This window comes from Prunus mume, linkage group LG4 (assembly GCF_029339155.1).
Source record: "Prunus mume cultivar Tortuosa linkage group LG4, ASM2933915v1, whole genome shotgun sequence".
In the NCBI taxonomy this organism is placed as follows: Eukaryota; Viridiplantae; Streptophyta; class Magnoliopsida; order Rosales; family Rosaceae; genus Prunus; species Prunus mume.
In genome coordinates, this window is record NC_142701.1 from 26,027,299 (window position 1) to 26,047,113 (window position 19,815).

At 35.7% G+C, this 19,815-nt stretch overlaps 2 protein-coding genes across 2 annotated transcripts; both read right to left on the minus strand.

Moving 5' to 3' along the window:
• Positions 1 to 1,136: 1,136 nt before the first annotated feature.
• LOC103328806 (uncharacterized) lies at positions 1,137 to 2,157 on the minus strand. Its single transcript, XM_008231218.2, has one exon. It carries the CDS (start codon positions 2,010 to 2,012, stop codon positions 1,350 to 1,352), a length of 663 nt encoding a protein of 220 aa, XP_008229440.2. The 5' UTR covers positions 2,013 to 2,157; the 3' UTR covers positions 1,137 to 1,349.
• Positions 2,158 to 4,235: 2,078 nt separating this feature from the next.
• LOC103343909 (Tetratricopeptide repeat (TPR)-like superfamily protein) lies at positions 4,236 to 15,604 on the minus strand. Its single transcript, XM_089050877.1, has 18 exons — positions 15,360 to 15,604; positions 15,134 to 15,241; positions 14,248 to 14,439; positions 14,039 to 14,142; positions 13,650 to 13,750; positions 11,532 to 11,610; positions 11,088 to 11,099; positions 10,939 to 11,004; positions 10,467 to 10,538; positions 10,296 to 10,352; positions 9,335 to 9,412; positions 8,466 to 8,563; positions 8,337 to 8,382; positions 7,539 to 7,666; positions 6,677 to 6,785; positions 5,697 to 5,759; positions 5,146 to 5,214; positions 4,236 to 4,655 (listed from the first exon to the last, which is right to left on the minus strand). The coding sequence occupies exons 1-18, from the start codon at positions 15,460 to 15,462 to the stop codon at positions 4,455 to 4,457; spliced, it is 1,686 nt and encodes a 561-aa protein (XP_088907003.1). The 5' UTR covers positions 15,463 to 15,604; the 3' UTR covers positions 4,236 to 4,454.
• Between the last annotated feature and the right edge of the window lie 4,211 nt (positions 15,605 to 19,815).

The window sequence follows — 19,815 nt, forward strand, 5'->3', positions numbered from 1 at the left end:
TAATCTCACGGGAGAATATTCGCTTTTAGATCATTCAACCTTCGATCTTCCTTCTCTCTCCTCCTCGATTTCTATAAAAAAGACTAGAGTAAATAAACCACACCCGGAGGTGTTGGCTTTGCCCTCAGATGCCTTAGTTAGTTCGAGTGTTTGTAGAAAAATAATAGATAAGCAAAGGGTACGAAGTTATATGTATGGTGTGAACCAGCGGCGGAGCAGTGTGTGGTGGCCAAAGCCATGTGGATAAAATATGGAGAGTGGAGAGGGAGAGAGAGAGAGAGAGCTTCAGGTATTTTTCTCGGGTATTAGGAGTAGGTTTAGATGTACCTTGAATGATGAATGAAGTCATCCATTTATAGGAGCCTTGGAGCTAGTGTTTCATAGAGAATATGATGAGTTTATTCTCTACCCAAATTCGTAGGGATCGAGTCGGACTTGATTATATCTCTTTATTGAAGATAATATCGGATTTAATAATATTATCTTCTCTTTATGAAGATAATATCTAAATTAATGATATTATCTTCTCTTTATTAGGATAATATCTGAATTTATGATATTATCTTATTAAATAAAGATAATATCCTATTAATTCAAATATTTATCCTATAATTAATTGGCCAGATAAACTGGTTCAATTAATTAATTTAAGAGATAATCTTTTTTTCCACGTGGACGTGCCGTGATTGGAGACGGAAATATTTGCTCCCACACAAGCCTCTCAAGCCAAGCCTAAATATTTATATGTAAGCAACTGTTGGTTTTGTTTGAAGGAAGCCAAGGTGTTTCCTACGGCTCTATGAACCTTTCGAAGCACTCTTGGGGCCTGATTCTTTCAAACACAAGGGCAAGTCTACCCATTTGCTTTTACATTAGCCCAGACCCATTCATCTGTAGCTGTTGGAATAAAAAAAGCCCCTACAATTTCTTCATGCATCCTCAAAGACTCGTAGCTAGCTAGCTATATATATAATTATTCTCTTATTTGAATGTTTATATATACAAAAGTGAGCCCTATAAGAATTTCCCTCAAATAAGCTTATTTAGGGATATATATCTTTAATTTAGGGATCCTCAAATAAAAAATTGGAGCGATCATAAACACTTTGGAAACCTCATCTACTAGAGACAAATACTTTCAACAAATTGGATATCGGTTGCGTTTGTATTATATATGTTGAAACTTGACAACTAGTAAAACTAAATGAAGCATTCAAGGACAGTTGAGCTAACTGTAGACAAAGTATTACACAGTCAACGACCAAAGCAAAGAAAAAACTTAAATGTTCCAATTGATCACAAGGCCTGCGTGGCCCGTGGACGACAGTTGGCCACCTTAACCACCGGTACTATGCACCCTTTTCCATCGGCCGGCGACGACTAACCACGAAAGCTTTTGTGTTTAGAACATCATCACTTCTGCCACATATTGCTGCATGCCTATGCCAAAACCCTGTAAAGTTCTTGTTCTTGTTCTTCCTCCCATTTGTTTTACCATCCATTAGTGACTTACTTCTTCCTTGTTGACGATTATCTTCAACAAGATTAGGAGCTTGTAACTTGAGTGGTAGCGAACATTTATCTCCGCACTCAAGGTCAGAGTTTGAGCCTCTGCCTCCCGGTTTGGCCTTGTTTCTACCAAGAACATCTCCAGCTAGGAACCCCTTAGACAGTTTGCCTTCACCACTAGACTCAATAAGTTGATCCAATTTCCGGGAAATACTCTCAATTTCATATGTATCAAGAAGCGATTGATCAGAGATACTCTCAACAACACTTGGTGATTTCAACCCTTCAAATTCCATGCCTTGTTTATTAATATTAGAAATCAACATAGCTTCTAGCTTGTACCTGGATGGTTTATAAGGAGCATGACAAGTCCTTCTGACATCAAATTCCGGCATAACTGGTTTGCCGTCGGTCCCAGATCCATGTTGAAACCATGCCCATGCAGCTGCCTTTACTAATGCCAATTCATCATTGCAGCTTCCCCTACTCTTTCTTCTCTCCATGATGAATGTTTAGAGTTTATGACTTTATAGAGTAATAATAGGGGATAAGGGGTGTCAGTTAATAGCATGGAAAATGAATGGACACGTAGGGGGGTTTTGGAAATATGTGGGAAAAGAAAGTTCCACGCTATAACGATAGCAAATTTGGTGTTTGTTTTTTTAATCTTTTGTATAGTTGTCTCTACCATTTTTCCAAAGTAAAGGGTACGAAATCTCATGCGACTGTTCGCATCTTTGGGTGCAGTTTGGTCCTGCAGCTAGCATTGTCAGAATTGAATACGATCATTCAATGGAAATGGGCATTGGGGTCCCTAGAAGTCTAGAAAGCTTTATGGTGGGTGGAAAGTTGGTGGTCCTAAAATAACTTCCAAGAGGGTGTTTCCCCTTGCAACTTTGTGTATGTCTCTTTTCTTACATGAGAATTATTTTTGCGTCTGTTTCCTCCTCATTGATTTAGACACGCACAATGATTTAGACCGTGACATGAAAGTTTCTTCAAACACCGACCTTGTTACAGTCATTATACTGTTATTACTTGTTGGCCGGAAAGGTTAATATTATTTTTTTAAATGTCGAAATAATGGTATTTTATGTTGGATAGAAATGAAATTTGAATCCCATTCACTGATCGCTACATATATCCAATGAACTAGGTGCAATTACGGCACGCCATTGCTTGGCATTGGATAATAATTAATCATCTTGGATAGAAATGAAATTTGAATCCCATTCACTGATCGCTACATATATCCAATAAACTAGGTGCAATTACGGCACGCCATTGCTTGGCATTGGATAATAATTAATCTTCTCCGTTACCGTATGCTCATGATTACCATTCAATTGTTATGGTTGAAGCTGCAGCAACGTGTGTAGTATTGTGCACGAAGTTTCCAATATCTCATTTTCTTTTTTGCTACAAAAAATAAACCTAGAGATTACAACACAAATAATTCTCATTATTGTGATAGTCACACCTTCACATGGTTTCACAATGACCAATAAAATAATATCAGAATGAAAAGCGCGCGCGCACACACACACACACATATATATATATATATACATTGAGGATTCCTCAAATAAGTTTATTTGAGGGACACCATTGTAAGACCCACTCTGCATTGTATTTTACTAATCTAAACCATCTATTTTTCAGACAATCATTCAAAGATCATCTTTACAAAAAATCACTTGAATCCGATATCAGTTGACCACTTAATTGAGTAATTGAAATTTTAGTACTTTCTTGAAGCACAGTGTTCATTGATTTTGTAGGACACAATTGAATGTCGAAATTGTTTCCGATTTGTATAATTTTTTGCAAGGATGATTTATGAATGTAGACTTAAAAAAATAGATGGTTTGGATCGTTTCAAAAAAAATTCTTACAGGACCCCAAAGGGTGTCCCTCAAATAAATTTTTTTGAAAGATTCCTATATATTTATAGTCTCATTCTAATGAAGGATTCTTCAAATAATTTTATTTGAGGGACACATTTTGAAGTCCCCTACAAAATTTTTTTCAACGATCCAAACCATCTATATTAGTACTTGGTTGGCACCAACGAGGTGCTAGTTGAATTGACCCAGAGACTTTGATGTGCTTCCAAGTAGTTCTGAGTTCAAGTACCCATAGTATTGTGTGTGAGTTTCTCCCTATCGTAACTTTGGTTAAAACAAAAAACACTTGGTTTGCCTAAAATGCAAAAGTTGAAGCAACACACAGGCCAAATGATTCCAAAGTCCCACCAAATTCCAAAACTTGGAGTACATATTATTAAAGAGTGAATTGTGCTAAGTTAGGAAATAGGACAAACAGAAATATTTCGAATTTAAAAGCAGTAGGTTTAACCTAAAAACAAAATGGAGCAAAACACCAACAAAGTGGTTCCAAAGTCCCATCGACGCTAGAAAACCCCCACCTGTCACGCATAAGGCTTCGTAGCACTTGCGATGAGGACAAATCAAGCTGAAAAGTGCCATGAGAAAAACCTGCATGTCACGAGAATATACGTGCGATGGGGCATGATTGGTTTAAGAAGAGTTTAATCCTTGGATTCAAAATATCGCTACATTTTTAACATATCTTCCTAACATTAATTTTGAATAACCCTAAATTTTAGTATTAATCACCGGTCGAGTTGTCAGTACAAGAACACTAAGCATAACTTCCAAGTTTTTTTGAATTTGAGCAAAAGTAGGTGCAATGGTAATGGGATATAGGTTTTGCATCAGAATTAGTATTGCTGAAAATAAATTAGAAATACATCAAACTTAAACCAAAAGTAAAGCCAATACTAAAATACACGGAAACTGGAATTTATACCAACACTGATTGAGAGTTATAGCTGGTGCTAATTGGCTTAACTACAAAGAGGATTTTCTTCATTCATGTGGGGCTGTAACTGCTGCTGCGACAAGAATCGGCAGCCTGGCGGCTTAGATTTTACGATTCCTAGAAGGAGAGAGTTGAAGTTCCAGACGCTTGATTTCATCTCTCAGATCTTGCAAATTGACTCTGGTAGATTGCTGTGATGTTTGGGTAGTGCTATTACCATTTAAGCTCAAAAGATGCTTCAAACATTTAAGATACTCTGCCTTTACTTCAGGAAACTCGGCAATTGACATCTCAGTTACAAACTACAAATAGATAAACAAAGAAATATCAAAACAAACAATTGTAAGGCATATCAAACATTGAAAAATTTAAGGCTAAGATGTTTATGATGAAACGATATCACAATAGTCTTGCATTAAAAATGTGCAGAAATAGGGCACAATTTTAAAAGGCAAACTCCACGAAGTGTACCACTGACTTCCCACAGTATTTTCCATTAGTTAGTACCCTATTACTTTACACTTTCTTGCGTTACTAACATGGTTTGTTTGAACCTGCTTTTGGAATAGCTAAAAGCGCTTCTGTTCTGATAGTGTTTGACATAAAACTAAAAATGTTTATGGGTCATAAAAATGCTTTTTGGAGAATCATGTGCTGCTTTTGGACTTTTAATAAAATTTCAATGTGCTTCTAATAACAAGGCTTTTGCAAAAGCGCCTATGAGCAGTTATAATACCAATATTGTTTCAGAGCTGAAAAAAAAGAACATCAAATACTCTCAGAAAAGGGTACCTCTTTGTAAGTAGAAATGCATCTTAATAGTGCATTCTCAGCTTCGGAGTTAGGTAAACACTCATCCTGCTACGTTATGCAAACAAAGTAATATGTCAGCAAATTTGAATTGGCAGAATATAAGATGAAAAGTAAGTGCAAATCACAGTTTTTCTTTACTGTACTAATGAGCTGTAGAAAATAAGTATTGGGGTCATTATTAAATCTTTAGATGATTAATACTGTATGCAAAAGCTAATGCCTAACAGAAACAGAAACTGTAATCTGAAGAGGTTATTTGAGGTCAGCTCAGGCCTCAACAAGTACTCAAAAAGAAGTTACATGAAAGCATCCAATTTGAATCTTGATGGAAAATGTAATTTGAAAATGTATTTATAAATCAGCTGCTTATGGTTGTGGCCATTACTTTAAATCAGCTGTTTATAATTAGTGGGCAATTACTTTCAACAACTCATTTGTACCATAACCAGCCAATTTATGACCATATCATCTTCAAATTTGTGATGAGCACACACTAGTTCTTCATGACCATTAGAGATTTGGATACTAACCTTTGACTCCTGTAACTCTTGCTTATTGATCGCTAAAAGGCCAAGAGCATCAAGCGCTTGCAACTGTAAGTACATATATCCATGAAACCCAAAGTGGAAAATGTCTAATAACAAAATATGTTCTAACATTAACATAATAACAAAATATAACTGCAATCTTATACATAAAATCCACTCAGAAGCACCTAAAATTAACATAATAACAAAATATAAGCATATGGTAGTGAAATCATTTTTCTAATGAACACTTATTATCCATGTTGCTGATGTGTAATGAACAAAGTCTCCTTAAGCACAGCTAAAGAATACTCTTTAATTGAATTATAACACTTCTTTTTTGGTCAGAGAATTATAACACTAAATCCATTGGCTTTGTGTTTTTTTTAAATTTGAAGTAGAGAATTATGCCCGTTTGTAATAATTAATTTGTTTTTTCAGCTTTTAAGCAGAAAGTATTTTTGATAGCTTTTTATTTAAAGAGTATGTAATAAAGTTGGGGTAATTTCTGAAAAACACTTTTTATTGGACTCTACCTGATTTCTGATCCTCCTACTTTATGATTGGTATAGTAATTATTTTATAATCTAACACTCTCCAATGATAAAGTGTAGAAAGGACAATATCTAAATTTCCTACTGCATTATTTCTTGAATACTTCTTTTCTAGGAAATTACAATATGATGATACTTCATGAATTCCAATCATCATTTTAGTTTAGATTCTCAAATCCTGGTAATACCAGCAGCAGTGAATAATGTAAAAGAAATAAGAGATACAAATTACAAATTTATACAAGCAATGCATTTGACTTGATTTAACAGAACAGAACCAGAGATATGCATTCAGAAATCCATGCATAAAATTACGAAAAACACGTGTGTGGAGAGAGAGAGAGAGAGAGAGAGAGAGAGAGAGAGAGAATTATACTGAAAAATCCACATTCAATGAGGAATACATTGTTTGCGATGAAGAAAACTGACCAGTATGACCAATGCCACACGAAAATTCTTTCCAATGTCACCTGATGCTCCATAACTATGTATCTTTCTATTTTGCCTCATTGATTTATCTAAAGAAGACCGTGCTATCCTATTACAGAAAATAAAGCTGTAAGCATTTACACAGATGAAGTCGTATAAAATGGGAATAGCAAAGCCTAGTGATATTTTCAATATTTCGAAAACATTTCATGCATAGAAACATACAATAAATAGTTTGTGATACAATATTGACTGAATGAAAGAGTGAAACATACAAAGTATAAAGTACATAAGCTATAATATACTCTACATGCCAAGTACCAATTAACATCTTCATACATCTCACAAGCTAACATTCTCTCCTCAGCCAAAGGCAAAACTAAATAGGTATTAATAATATCCTATTAAAATTGACCTCTTCATGAGCATATTAACAGCCTAATGCCACAGAACCTAGTAAGATATGATGACTAAACAGTTCAATTTAAGTCCCACTAACACATGTTATTTATTCTTCGATAAACTCGCAGTTTCGTATGAGGTGGGAATGTTTGCATGCATTAAAACAGAAATTCAAATCTGGAACCAGTAAGTAAATTGGAAACATCATCACTGCACAAAAAGTATTAGATTCTCTTTAGTATAACATAGAGAATATTCGCAAGTCGCATAGAAATTCAGGATAAAACAAAACTGAACAATTTAGTGTAATCAGAGATTCTAGTGAAAGAAAAAATGACAGGTTTTGTTTTGAAGGGTAAATTACAGAGGACTCTAATTATATTGATTAGCACATGATTTTGATTCCATTTGAATGGTTACAAACTCTTTTGCTTAAAATTTATGAGAAAATACAACAAACCTTGTGGACTCGTTTAAAATATCTCTGGCCTTCTCAAGCTCACAAATTGCTTTAGAAGTGTCCACCTTCTTTAGTTGGTTGGAATTGAGCATTGCCACTCTAGCAATGTGAAGCATGTTTGCACCAATCTGCCCATTGACACAGAAAATCAGGCCCGTTGCAAAGTGTATGCTATATTTTCCTTTAATGGAATTATGGGTAAAAAGTACCCAAAAATTTGACAGAATGACAGCTCACATTTCAATAAACACAGAAATTTAATCAAATCAACTAAAGGTTATTCCAAGAAACTGGTCAACTATATGAGTCATTCTCATTTATGCTACTGCTTGCAACAATTTTCTGCATTGTCTGTCATTGCAACCCTCTTCCTTCTATCCAAACATGACACGAACTTGTGTCAATACATGTAAATATGTAGAGGTTTAAATACGTAAATTTGCTATATACCCAAGGCCCCAAGTATTAAAAACCTTTTTCATTACTTTTTCAACTGAAAAGTCAGTCTAACATGAAACTTCAACTATTATAGGGAATAATAAGAAATCTTGAGGTATGGATGCAGTTAATTGCTGCAAAAGAGAACAAAGCCAGGTAAAAATATCTTGTATTGTAGAGAGTCATGATTTACGCCAAAAAAAATAATTATTTGTCATAATACAAAATAAAAATGCTTCTATGTATTCATAATGAAATAAGACGAAGTATAATGAATGCTCCTAAGAATCATAAGCAATCAAAATATATCTGTCACAGCATTGAGGATATTTTTATGAGCTGAATGCAAAAGCAATTAACCTGAATATGGTCTTGAGGAAGTAAGGTTTTCCGAGCATCAAGACACCTGCAAGGAAATTAGTGAACAAAATTCTCTAACAAGTAATGCAACATCACTTCTTTCTGATCTTCAATTACAATGCTCTTTACCTTTCAAGAAGCTCTTCAGCTTCCTTTAAGCTCCCAGCTGATTGTAGGATCAATGCGAGCCCTTCAGCTGTTATTACCGTGTCCAATGAATTCCATCCCTACCTTGCAAACAGAGTAAACAACTTTAGCAAATAAATTTCTTTCCTCCACATAGCCAAACATGACGCACAACCCAAATTTATAACTTCCTGTAAGGCACTTATTCCTAGCAAGCAGATGTGAACATCAACGACCTCACCTTGAAACACCAAATAAAAATACCAACAAAAAAAGAAAATAGAAGAAGACAGACAGTGAAGCTATAAGATAAGGAAAAACATGACTCGTGAAAGTGCTAAAATATTCAACACATGCTTCCCATACACTGATGCCTGACGAGAGCTTAGGATTTCCAAACAGCCTAAAGCCTCATGCTGTAAGACATTTAACAATTCTAGGACGTCATCACCAAAGTCAACTCCCATTTTAACAAATGTAATCAGATAAGTGGCCAATTTCTACCATTAGCATATTCAGTCATCTTGTTTAGTTTTTATTTATTTTTTGGCCACCTTCATCATCAAAAAGGGGGGCCTACATATGCATGTAGGCAAAATTCTTCAAATTTAACGGATGGTAGGCTGAACTTGTATCACAACACAAACTTGAGGGTTTACATTGCAACATTTCAATGCTTAGGTAAAAAATAAAATGATCCCCATAGTTCAGGGGTGTAAAGTGTAATTTATTCAAAAAGATAAGCATACATCTCGCTGTCTCAATGCATATATTTAAGCATGCACCAAACGGTACGTAAGAATCTGTTTGGAATAAACCAACTTTTGCATAAATATAGTAAAAAAGATAAAGATAAAAATCAAATATCAAACCTTTGTCAATTCCATTATATGCAGAATCTTTCTTTGTACCTTCTCAGCCTCCCCAAGACGGTTGGATTTCATATATATCTAGAGAGAGAGAGAGAGAGAGAGAAGCAAGAACTTAATTACATGTAAGTGCAAGATTAAGAAGTCTAATACAAACCTACACAAAGGTACAAATATTAAAATCTGAGTCCTACGAAGACAAATCCACAAAAGTACATCAAAATATGTTGTAAGGTTTTTTGTAAAATAATTTTTTCGATGAAGATTTTGTAAAATAATTTATAATAAAGCACAATCAAGCTTTCTTTTTCTTCTAAGCACACTTATATAAGGCTTCAAGATTCTATGAAGTGTCATATAATGATTTAATAAAGGACCAAATCTTTATATGATTTTTAGGACAGTTGTTAGAAAAATGCTAAATATTCCATCAAAATCCAATGATCTTTAACCAGTATCATAAACAAGCAGGGCGTTTCACGAGAAAGAGAGAACTTAATCTTGGAAGCCTAAGACCAAAGCATTGGGTTTGAAACATAGAAAAGAGGTATTTATCAAGGTAATGTTCTAGGCACCCTCATTTGCAAATGATTTCAAGCCTTCAAAAATTGAATCTTTTATATAGGGAAATGGGTTCAGTTATATCCAAGAATTTCCAAAATGGCGATGGACTAACTTATTATAAAACTAATTTAGAATAAAATTGCAAAATAGCAAGCTTTCATGAGATATTCAATCTAAGTTTACCCTCAGCATCAGTGGAAGGGAAGGATTATGACATGCAGGATGTCATTGTTAAGTTCTGATGAAATACAGTCAATTTTACATATAACCTTCAGTTCAACCTTCTAAGAAACAGGACTTCCCTCACAATTCAAGCTTTCACGTGACATATACACCCAATCCTCATATATAATTACATTTGAAACAAGAGTGAAACTGGCAACCTGGAAGAAAACACAACCTGAGCAAGATTTCGCATTCTCTTGACACACATTATTGACTCCCCTTGGCCACCATCCTATATAGTCAAACAACAATTGGGAGTAAGAATATTAAAGCTCAAACAGTGAACAAAGTACTCTAGTGGTTCTTGACCTTGAGTATTCTAATTTTTTTTTGGGTCAAAATTGACCTCGAGTATTCTAATAGAATCCTGAATAAGGGCCTCCGAATCCTTTTCCTTTTCCTTAGGAGATGTAAGCACCTGCAGGTCAAAACTAAGAGCTTTGAACTCCTGATGACATGTGAGGATACAATTCATATTATCTCATTGAATTCCTCACAAATGCAACAATTAAACATCTAAACTTCATATCTGATATATCTTTTATAAATTTACAACATGTAAAATGAAACAAATGTGTGCTGCAGACATATATGACCTTAAAATTAAAATATAACATAGTCAGATCTGGTTGGTTGTCTGACACGCTCTATACTTCTCTTTCTTCCATCCCTTTTCTCTCTCTTACTATTCTTCTCTTTTCTCTCCTCTCTTAAAATCTATGTCTACATCAAGAGAATATCTTTGAAGCATAATAAACATAACACAGATTAACAGAAAAAGAATGTAGGTATTATCACGCAAGGATTCAAAAAACTACCGTTCCAAGATGATACATAGTATCTGCATAATCTGTATGATTAAGACCCAGAACACAGGCCTTGATCTGAAAAAGGTGATTACAACAATGAGTTAGCAGTATAAACACTCACACTCCTACATGTATGTAAAAACAGCCCAGGCTAATACCTTCAAAGCACGCTGTCCAAATGTATCATCAATCGGGCAGAAATATGAAAACCAGCAAAAGATCAGCAGTTACAAATAGGAAAAAAATTATCAAATCAATGCAAACATTATCCATGCCTTGCTTAAGAAATGATGCCGATGGTATGTTGGGAGGAGATGCAAGATGCAAATCAAATAACTTCAACTTTTATTACACAGAAATATAATCAAATGCATCTATACTAGGTGACCCCAAAAATAATACCAGTCAGAATGATTCTGGATAAACCTGCCAAAACATACAAAGATCTCCATATCCCTAGATCACGAGCATGACCCTCAAACCAATCATATACTATATTAACATTACATAAAAGGATAGAAAAGACCACATAGACCTGTTGATGAACCTATAGTCATAACAACAAAACATGTACTGGATATAAAAGATTTTAAAGTTATTACCTCATAGCAAATGCGAGCTTCTTCCAGCTTCCGTTGCACAATATAGAACTGCCCCAGGTTGTGAAAGGCAGACCCAACTCTGTGGACAAGTGATCTTGCATGAGTGATTAGTGACTCATCATAGAGAACATAATCGTTTAGGTCATGTTGGTAACATTATTGTTTTTGTTTTTGGAATTTTATTTTTATTTTTAATTAAAGACAGAGAAGGAAAAATGAGAGGATGGTGAGAAAAGAGAAGAAAAAGTGAGAGAGGGAGGAGAAAATGTGTCTGGAATGATTCCTAAGATAAAAATTAAAAAACAATATCAAACAGTTTCCTTTTTTAGCTTTAGTTTCATGCATTCTCTCTCATGTTAACCCTGTCAGATTGTTCCCTCGTTTATAACACCAGAAGACTGTTTTTCAAAGTTTACTGTCATTGTTAATTTTGTCAGACTTGCATGATTAAGGAGAAATACTAATGAAATAGAAAACAAACTTTATGTTATGCACCATAGCACAAAATATACTTATTTCAGTTCCTTCCATCAAAATATATGCAGTACAGCACCCATACAAAGGCACATACGTTGCTCCTTTTATTCCCCTTTTAGATAAGTAATAAATTTGTTAATATTGAATCAAGGCTTCTCTATTAAACGGATAATATACAAGAGAACCCAGAAAACTCTCAACTAAAATCTAAAATAAATAAAGTCCTCAAAGATGAAGACAACTCTTCATCAAGAACAGACAATGATAGAAAAAGTTGCAAATCTGAACATCATCCGTCACCCTGAGCTTTCCTTATCACTTTTTTATAGGAAGCTTTTGTTATCTTTGAAAATCCTGGCATCTCGTTTGTTCCAAATACAACACGGGCATAAGGGAATTGGTTTTACAATTTCCCTATAACAGTGTTTGCTAAAGCAACCAATCCAGAACCAAACTTTGAGACTGCTTTACGCAAAAACCAATTGACCCAATGAATGACATATGAACATAGATCCCTAGCAACTAAACAGTGGAGCAATAGATGTTCCACTGGTTTCTCACTGCACTTACACATACAGCACCAAAATGCAATGGCAATACCTCATTTCCAACACATAGCACCAAATATTCCACCAAAGGAAACATAATTGCTAATGAAAAGTACAAACTCTTCCTTATTCCAGTAAGATAGTGATTCCCAAAGATCACAAAGCACTTAACATACTATTAGCACCAAAGAAGACATAAGTAGTCTCTAGAAAGCTGTACTAGAAAAAATTCTAAGACTAAGCTCATATAGGTACCCATAAAATAAACAGACCAAGAATTATAATCTTTCACAGTTTTCTATAGGCTTTCCCACTGTTCTTAAGTTTTTTAACTCCTAAACCATTGACTTTCAAACCACATAAGAAGCTGGACAATGAAAATCAAAGCTCAATTGCTGATTGGATATCACCAGACTGACTTGAAGAAGAGACTGAAACCACTAGTGTCCAATCACTGGTCGATTTTCTTCGAAGAAAGAATTTCTCATTATATATTTCAACTGTTCTTACATATGTTCCTGAAATCAATGACCCCCTATCATCATAACAACTTTGAATTCTCTTGTATGTTCAAAGGTAGTATAGCAATAATGAATGTGAACTAATGCTGTGGAAGCACAAACTGTAGGACATGTAGAGTATTGAGTAAGTTATGTTTATGTTCAACCTAATGCCTTGAATTTGTTCTAAAAAATCCTGTAACAAATACTGCTTTTGATGATATGTTCTCACTCCTACATGAAGGTCTATAAGATGCACTGAGAACTACAACCTAATGAACTTTCATTTCAGCTCCTTGCCCTACATGTATTTTTACATATTCTTGATTTATAGGTTAGATACAATCAATATTGATTTTTCAATTCCTGTTCATATCAAACTAATTGCAAAACAGAAAAAATAAATAAATAAAAAATTATACCAACAAAATAATTAAATGCAGCCATCATACACTATGAAGCTATAGAAATGCAACTTAGTGTGCTTTCAAATGTTACACACAAGATATGGTCAACCGGAATTTTATCTTTATCATTAAATAATTAATGTGTAAGTATTCTCTGCTATAGCCTGCAGAATGTCCATAGTATACCGTATATCTTCAGGACCAAATGATTCCTCAAGTATGCTGATGGCGTCCAAGTACAATGGCTCTGCTTTATTATATGCCTTATTCACTCTATAGAGCTCTGCCTGAAACAATAACAACAGAAAACTACAACTTGACATTACATACAAGGGTCCCAAGAAGAAGGAAAAAAAAAAGCGCGTATACAATACTTACAGTTCCTTTGATGATAGAAATGACAACCAGAACCTAAATTTTGTTGTTGATAAAAAGCAAGCTTCTGGATCAATTAATCCTAGTATTTACAGTTTAGTCATATTCTTCTCTTTTTGGTCATCTACAATTCTCACATGGACTTAAGGAGGATGACCATAATAACAAATTGATAATAAAGGCAGTAACAAGGCACGTACTAGGTTGTTGCATGCAGATGCAACATGCGGATCCCTCTCCCCAAAACCTTCTTTAGCTTCTTGTAAAGCTAAGAGGAAAAGCTTTTCAGCTTCCTCCAATTTTCCCTAGCAGATGCAACCAAATAAACCAAAGATTTTGGTAAGATAAAAACACTATCAAATAAACAAAATAAGCAAACCAACGAAGGAACTTAGGCATAGAATCCTTTCCTGAAGGAATAAATCCCTCCCTTTATCAGTAAAAACTCTCCACTTAGAAGTATGTATATTTGATATGACAGAGCCGTCCTCAATCTTGCTTAGTCCCATGGCTTCAGCCCCTTCCATGTCATTTTCAGGACTTGATTCAATTGATGCATCTTTTGCTAAGACAGTGTTGGAATGTATCGCAAGAATAATTGCTGCAAAGATAATAGAATAGCTATTGATAACATAAGTTATATGGTTATGTCTTTCTAAACAAACCCTAAGTTATACTGAGGTACTTCACCACATGGCCTTAGATTTCTTGCAAAAATTATCTGACTAATTGTGTATATAAAGTAGCTAAGAGTACAAACATTTTGCATGTGCTGAAACATAAAATACTTTATTTTAAGCACTTAAAAATCAGGTTTCCCAATATGATTCAACAACATTACATTCATATAAAATAATTCAGAAACAACTCAACTCAATAAAACCAAACTGCTTATTAGTTGGGGTCATCTACATGATCTTACATTTACCTCAAACCTAAGGCAGAGGAAATTTGGAATATGGATTAGATAAATAAGTATTTCATTAATCAGATTATGGGTAGACTAAGCTAGATAAAGCATAAAAATTAAATAAATAAATAAAAAAGGGTGGGGGCATGATAATCTGAGATAGAAAAGAGAAGTAGAAACTCTTTTTCAATAAAAATTCCATCTTTTAAATTGGCTCATAAAAGATGGTTCTTCTAACCGGATTTTCAAAATACCCATATGCTAATTATCAGCATATAATGATTAAGCATGCATATACACTCATTCCAACTCTAAAATCATAACATATCTCATTTATCATTTATTATATTCCAAGAGTAAATGGGTTGTAAGAGATGTCACATACCTGCATTTCCAGATAGAAAAAGCCATACACGAGGGTCCCTGTGACTATAATTCATCCTCCAACTAAAATCTTTAGGACCATGATATTGATAAGAAAATTTGGTACGGCCTGCAACAAGAACAGCAACAATACACCTTCCTTAATTACAAATTGATTATGTATGCGCTAACGTCAACTTGCTTTGGTGATTAACATCATAAGATTCATAAGATGAAAAGTTGCGTACTGGAGAGTGGAATGGTAGTTGCTCCGGAAGTTGAAGAGACAGTTCGAGAGGGCAAACGGAAACGCCTCTTGATCAGGTTAGCTGCTGCTGGTCGCAGAAACATCTTCGTGTCACTTATTTTACAGAGCGAGAGAGAGACAGAGAGACAGAGAGAGGGGTTTAAATTAAACCAACGTGGCTTTCACCTTTGTGGGTTTTAGTTCTGTCGCTCTTAAACCTCTCTTCCTAAAGGACCAGGCAGCAGGAGAGCTGCTCCGAAATAATATATTATAAAAAAATATATATATATATATATATATATATATATATATAAAAAGACAGCATTTTGATTTTGATTTTTGATTTTTGATTTTTGACTTTTTTTTTAGTGTACTGTCTGTCGATGCTATTGGAGAGCAAGGTTCGGATTGGATTGAATTTACTCTCAAATTGTAGTCAAATTAATTACCATATTGAATCGGTTTGGTTTGATTTTAGGGAGTTTCACTAAAACATCCAAAATAGGGGCTTAAATTATAAAAAAATCCAAGCACTATTTAAACATATAAACACACTCAAAACTCATCATTACACACACTCAAAATTCATTTATAAACACACCCAAAAAGTTGACTTTGGAGTTGATTTTAGGTGTGTTTATATATTTAAATAGTGCTTAGGTTTTTCTATAAATACATGTCTAGGATTAAGTTTATTTATAAATTTGTATTGATTTTAACTAAAATCACATGAGAAATCAAAACAAAACAAATCATTGTTGTGCAATTTGGTTTGATTTGGATTCGCCCAATTTGGACCTAAGTTTGGTGTTCTTGTTATTCTTCATTTTTTCTAGTTATTTTCAAGCATGTTAACATCTTTTTTTTACACAAAGTTGATGGTAGTTTATTAATGATGTGGAATGAAACAAATATAAAAATCGGGCTAATTTCTAGGGATTAGGCGAGTACCTCTACACTAATAGGCGTTATTGGTTGTCAGCTATTATGTAGTCTACCCTCTTGTTGATGCCCAAAAAATCTCAAGGAAGGTTCATGTATAATTTTAGGCTCAATTCATTACCGTGCTATAAAATGGACATAGATGCCCATCAAATACGGTTACGAAGTGCCTAAACAAACTTTGATATTCGCGTCATGCCAAACGAGACTAGAATTTGGCATGTGGGGAGGTCATGATACGGGTTTACCAATTTCACATGCAAACGTGTAAAGTTTAACAATGTCACATGCTTAAGCTTACCTAGCCCACTTCTTCGTCAAGCATTATCTAACACAGCCCCTAGCCGTTGCAATACAACATAGCCCAAGCATAAGCACGCAAATAACATGCCATGCCAAGCGACTCCCTTTAGTGCCAACCACCCGACAAGCTTAAGTGGACTCAAGCCACATATATGCCTCGGGCTTGTTCAACGGGTTGTGGTGTGGATGGATACGAGGGTCCACAAGGCCCATTAAGAGTTCAAAAGGTGGAGGTTTTGGGCTACTTGGGAACACCAAAACCCAAGTCCACTTTCTTGAGCCCAACACATGGGTAAGTAAGAGAGAAATTCCAGTACGGCCCTTGAGACCGGACTAGCCTTGCTAAATTGAAACTGAAACCCTTAAAATTCAGTTTACATAAATATCTAGGCTAATAAAAGAGATAAGCCTCAACCTTTCCATGTGCTCATCACCTTTACCCATCTTTACCCATATAAGCTCACGCACAAAAAGATAAAGGAAGGCCAAGCTAGAGCATTGCCCAAGCCCTATTCTATATTTGAAAAGCCTATCCTCTTAAGCTAAGTTGAAACCTGTTGAAGCCCAAAAAATCCAAGGTTGGGTCCAAATATATTTCTAGCATAGTACGACACCTAACTTGAGAAGAAACCCAATTTGGGTACGCAAGAGTTCGTTATATGCGATTGCACATGTGCCACGCCAAGCAAATAAGCAACACGCCACGCTATAAGCTTAAGTGGGCCCAAGCCACACGAATTTCTGGGGCTTGTTGAGGGGGTTGTGGTATGGATGGTTACAAGTATTCACGAGGCCTATTGATGGTCCAAGGAGTGAAAGTTTTGGGCTACTTGGGAGCACCAAAACTCAAGCTCATTCCTTGAGCCCAAACATATGGGTAAGTATGAGAGAAAACTCAATAGCCAATCACCTTAAGAAAAGGCCCATAACACTTGAAAAAATCCCACATCAGCCAAAGCTTCCAGCAACTTGACGAAGAGAACTCACAAGCCGCTGGAAACAAAATAGCCCAACCCAGCACCTTATAAAATATCCAACGTCCTGTAAATATCCAACATCTTTGTTAAAACCAAATCGAAGCCAAAACCACCAAAATCAAGCAAACCCATGTGTTGATGGAAGTAAATCACCTTTTGACCAGCACCTTTACCCATTCTTTCCTCTGCAAGCTTTGGTGAGAAAACAAGAAGGAAAAGTGAGTGACGCCTCACTTACTTGGAGACTTGAGAATCCTTACCATGAAGCTTAGTATAAACCCACTTCACAAAATGCAACTTCTAACGAGGATCCAAAATAATTGCAATTGCAAAAATTAAACTATATTTTGACCAATACTTCTCAAACTTCATGTACTTTGACTAATACTCCACGTGGTTGGGCTTTGTGCTTGCTATTCTTGTTACTGAACTTGTCATTTCTTTGACCTACCTACTTGGAGGGTTGATCGACTTACTTAGCAGCCTTTTTCACTGCGATTTGATCGTCATACCAGAGCGCGTAGCAATCCGCAATCTTGAAGACCTTTGTCAGTGTTTGGCTGGGAACGATAGTCAGCTCGTGGTACATGCCATGCTTAGTTGGCAAGCCTTTCTTGAAAGCTAAGGATGCAATTGGGTCATCACATCCCCTGATGTTAGCTTTCTCTACTTTGAACCTCTTGATGTAGTCTCGGATGGATTCAACGAGCTTCTTATGCAGGTTGAACAGGTGGTCGGCTTGTTTTTTCATCGTTTGTTGGGAAGTATACTCATTCATGAAGACTAAGGCCAACTTCTTAAAGCTACTAATCGATCCGGACGGTAGGGTATGCAACTAGTCTTGAACTGCTCTTCGCAAGGTCATTACAAACACCTTACACATCAAAGCATCTTCAGACTTCTAATATGCTTTCAATGGCTCTAGGGATCAGAATCCCCTTTGAATGGCCTGAAAGATGGCGTTGTGAATTCTCTTGGTAGGGCTGCCTGCTCGATCTCATTGGTGAATAGAGATGAGTTTACTTGCTTTACCTCCTTGTGCAAGGCATCCTCCAAGTCTCTTCCGACCTTGAGATTTTGGAGTCCGTCATTCACAAGTTTCTCGACATCTTCTACTCGCAAGGCTTGCGGCTCACGTCGATGTCTCCCATGACTTGGACGTCACTGATTGACCTCCTCATTGACTCTCGGGGGTTTAGCTTCTTGGCTCTCCTCCCTATGCTGCATATTGGTGGACTGAGCTTGCGATGGATTCCATGTGGCTTGTCGCCATGAATTGGCTATTTCGAAGCAATCCGGTGAGAGTCTTATTTCACGCACATCTTGAGGAGGATCGTGAGGCTTATCTCCATGTGGGCCTAGCCTCGCATAAATAATTTCTTGCAGGCCAAACAAGCATGAACATTAAATCGTGGGCCCAACCTCTCATGCACATTGGTCCTGGGACCTATCCTTGAATGAAGATTTGATCTACTTGGGCTGGAACTCATGGATGCTTCTAACAAGCTTGTGGCATTGCAGCGGTCTTGCTTCTTATACGCTTGCTTCCAACTATGGTTATTTGGAAGACTTCGGTTGAGTGATGAATTGGAGGAAACAAATTCCTTTGATTCGAGAGCAAATGTTAAGTATAACTTGATGCTCTCAATGAAAGAACCAAATGTTTGTGCAAATTTCTCATGGGAGAATATTTGTAAGAGATTTTTCACCCTTCTAACTTCCTTCTCTTTCTTCCTTCTCGATCCTTGCAAAATAGACTAGAGTAAATAGAGCACACCCAAGGGATGTTGGCCAAAAGCCCTTCAATGCCTAAGTCAGTTAGATGATCTTAAGAAATATACGAAAATAACCAAGAAGGTTGAAATTTTCTCTACGGTATGAGAGAATCGGGTGGTCAGAGCCATGTGTGTTGCTGGAGCCGTGTGAGAGACAAAGTGGGAGAGAGAGAGAGAGAGAGAGAGAGAGAGAGAGAAAAGTAAGAGAGAAAAAAAAAATGTTTCTAAGGTTTTTTAGATATTAATTCCCATATGGAAGGGAATTATTCTCTCCTTTAAATGGAGAGATTGAATCAATTAAAGATTTAATAAAGATCAAATCTCTAATTTATGGTATTATGTATATTTTAAGTCTAAACAATTGACCAATAAAATGGAGCACAATTATTGACCTATTGGTGTCTCACGATTGGTTGCCAAAATATTTGCCCCCACATGTGCTGATCGGTGTTCCAGTTTT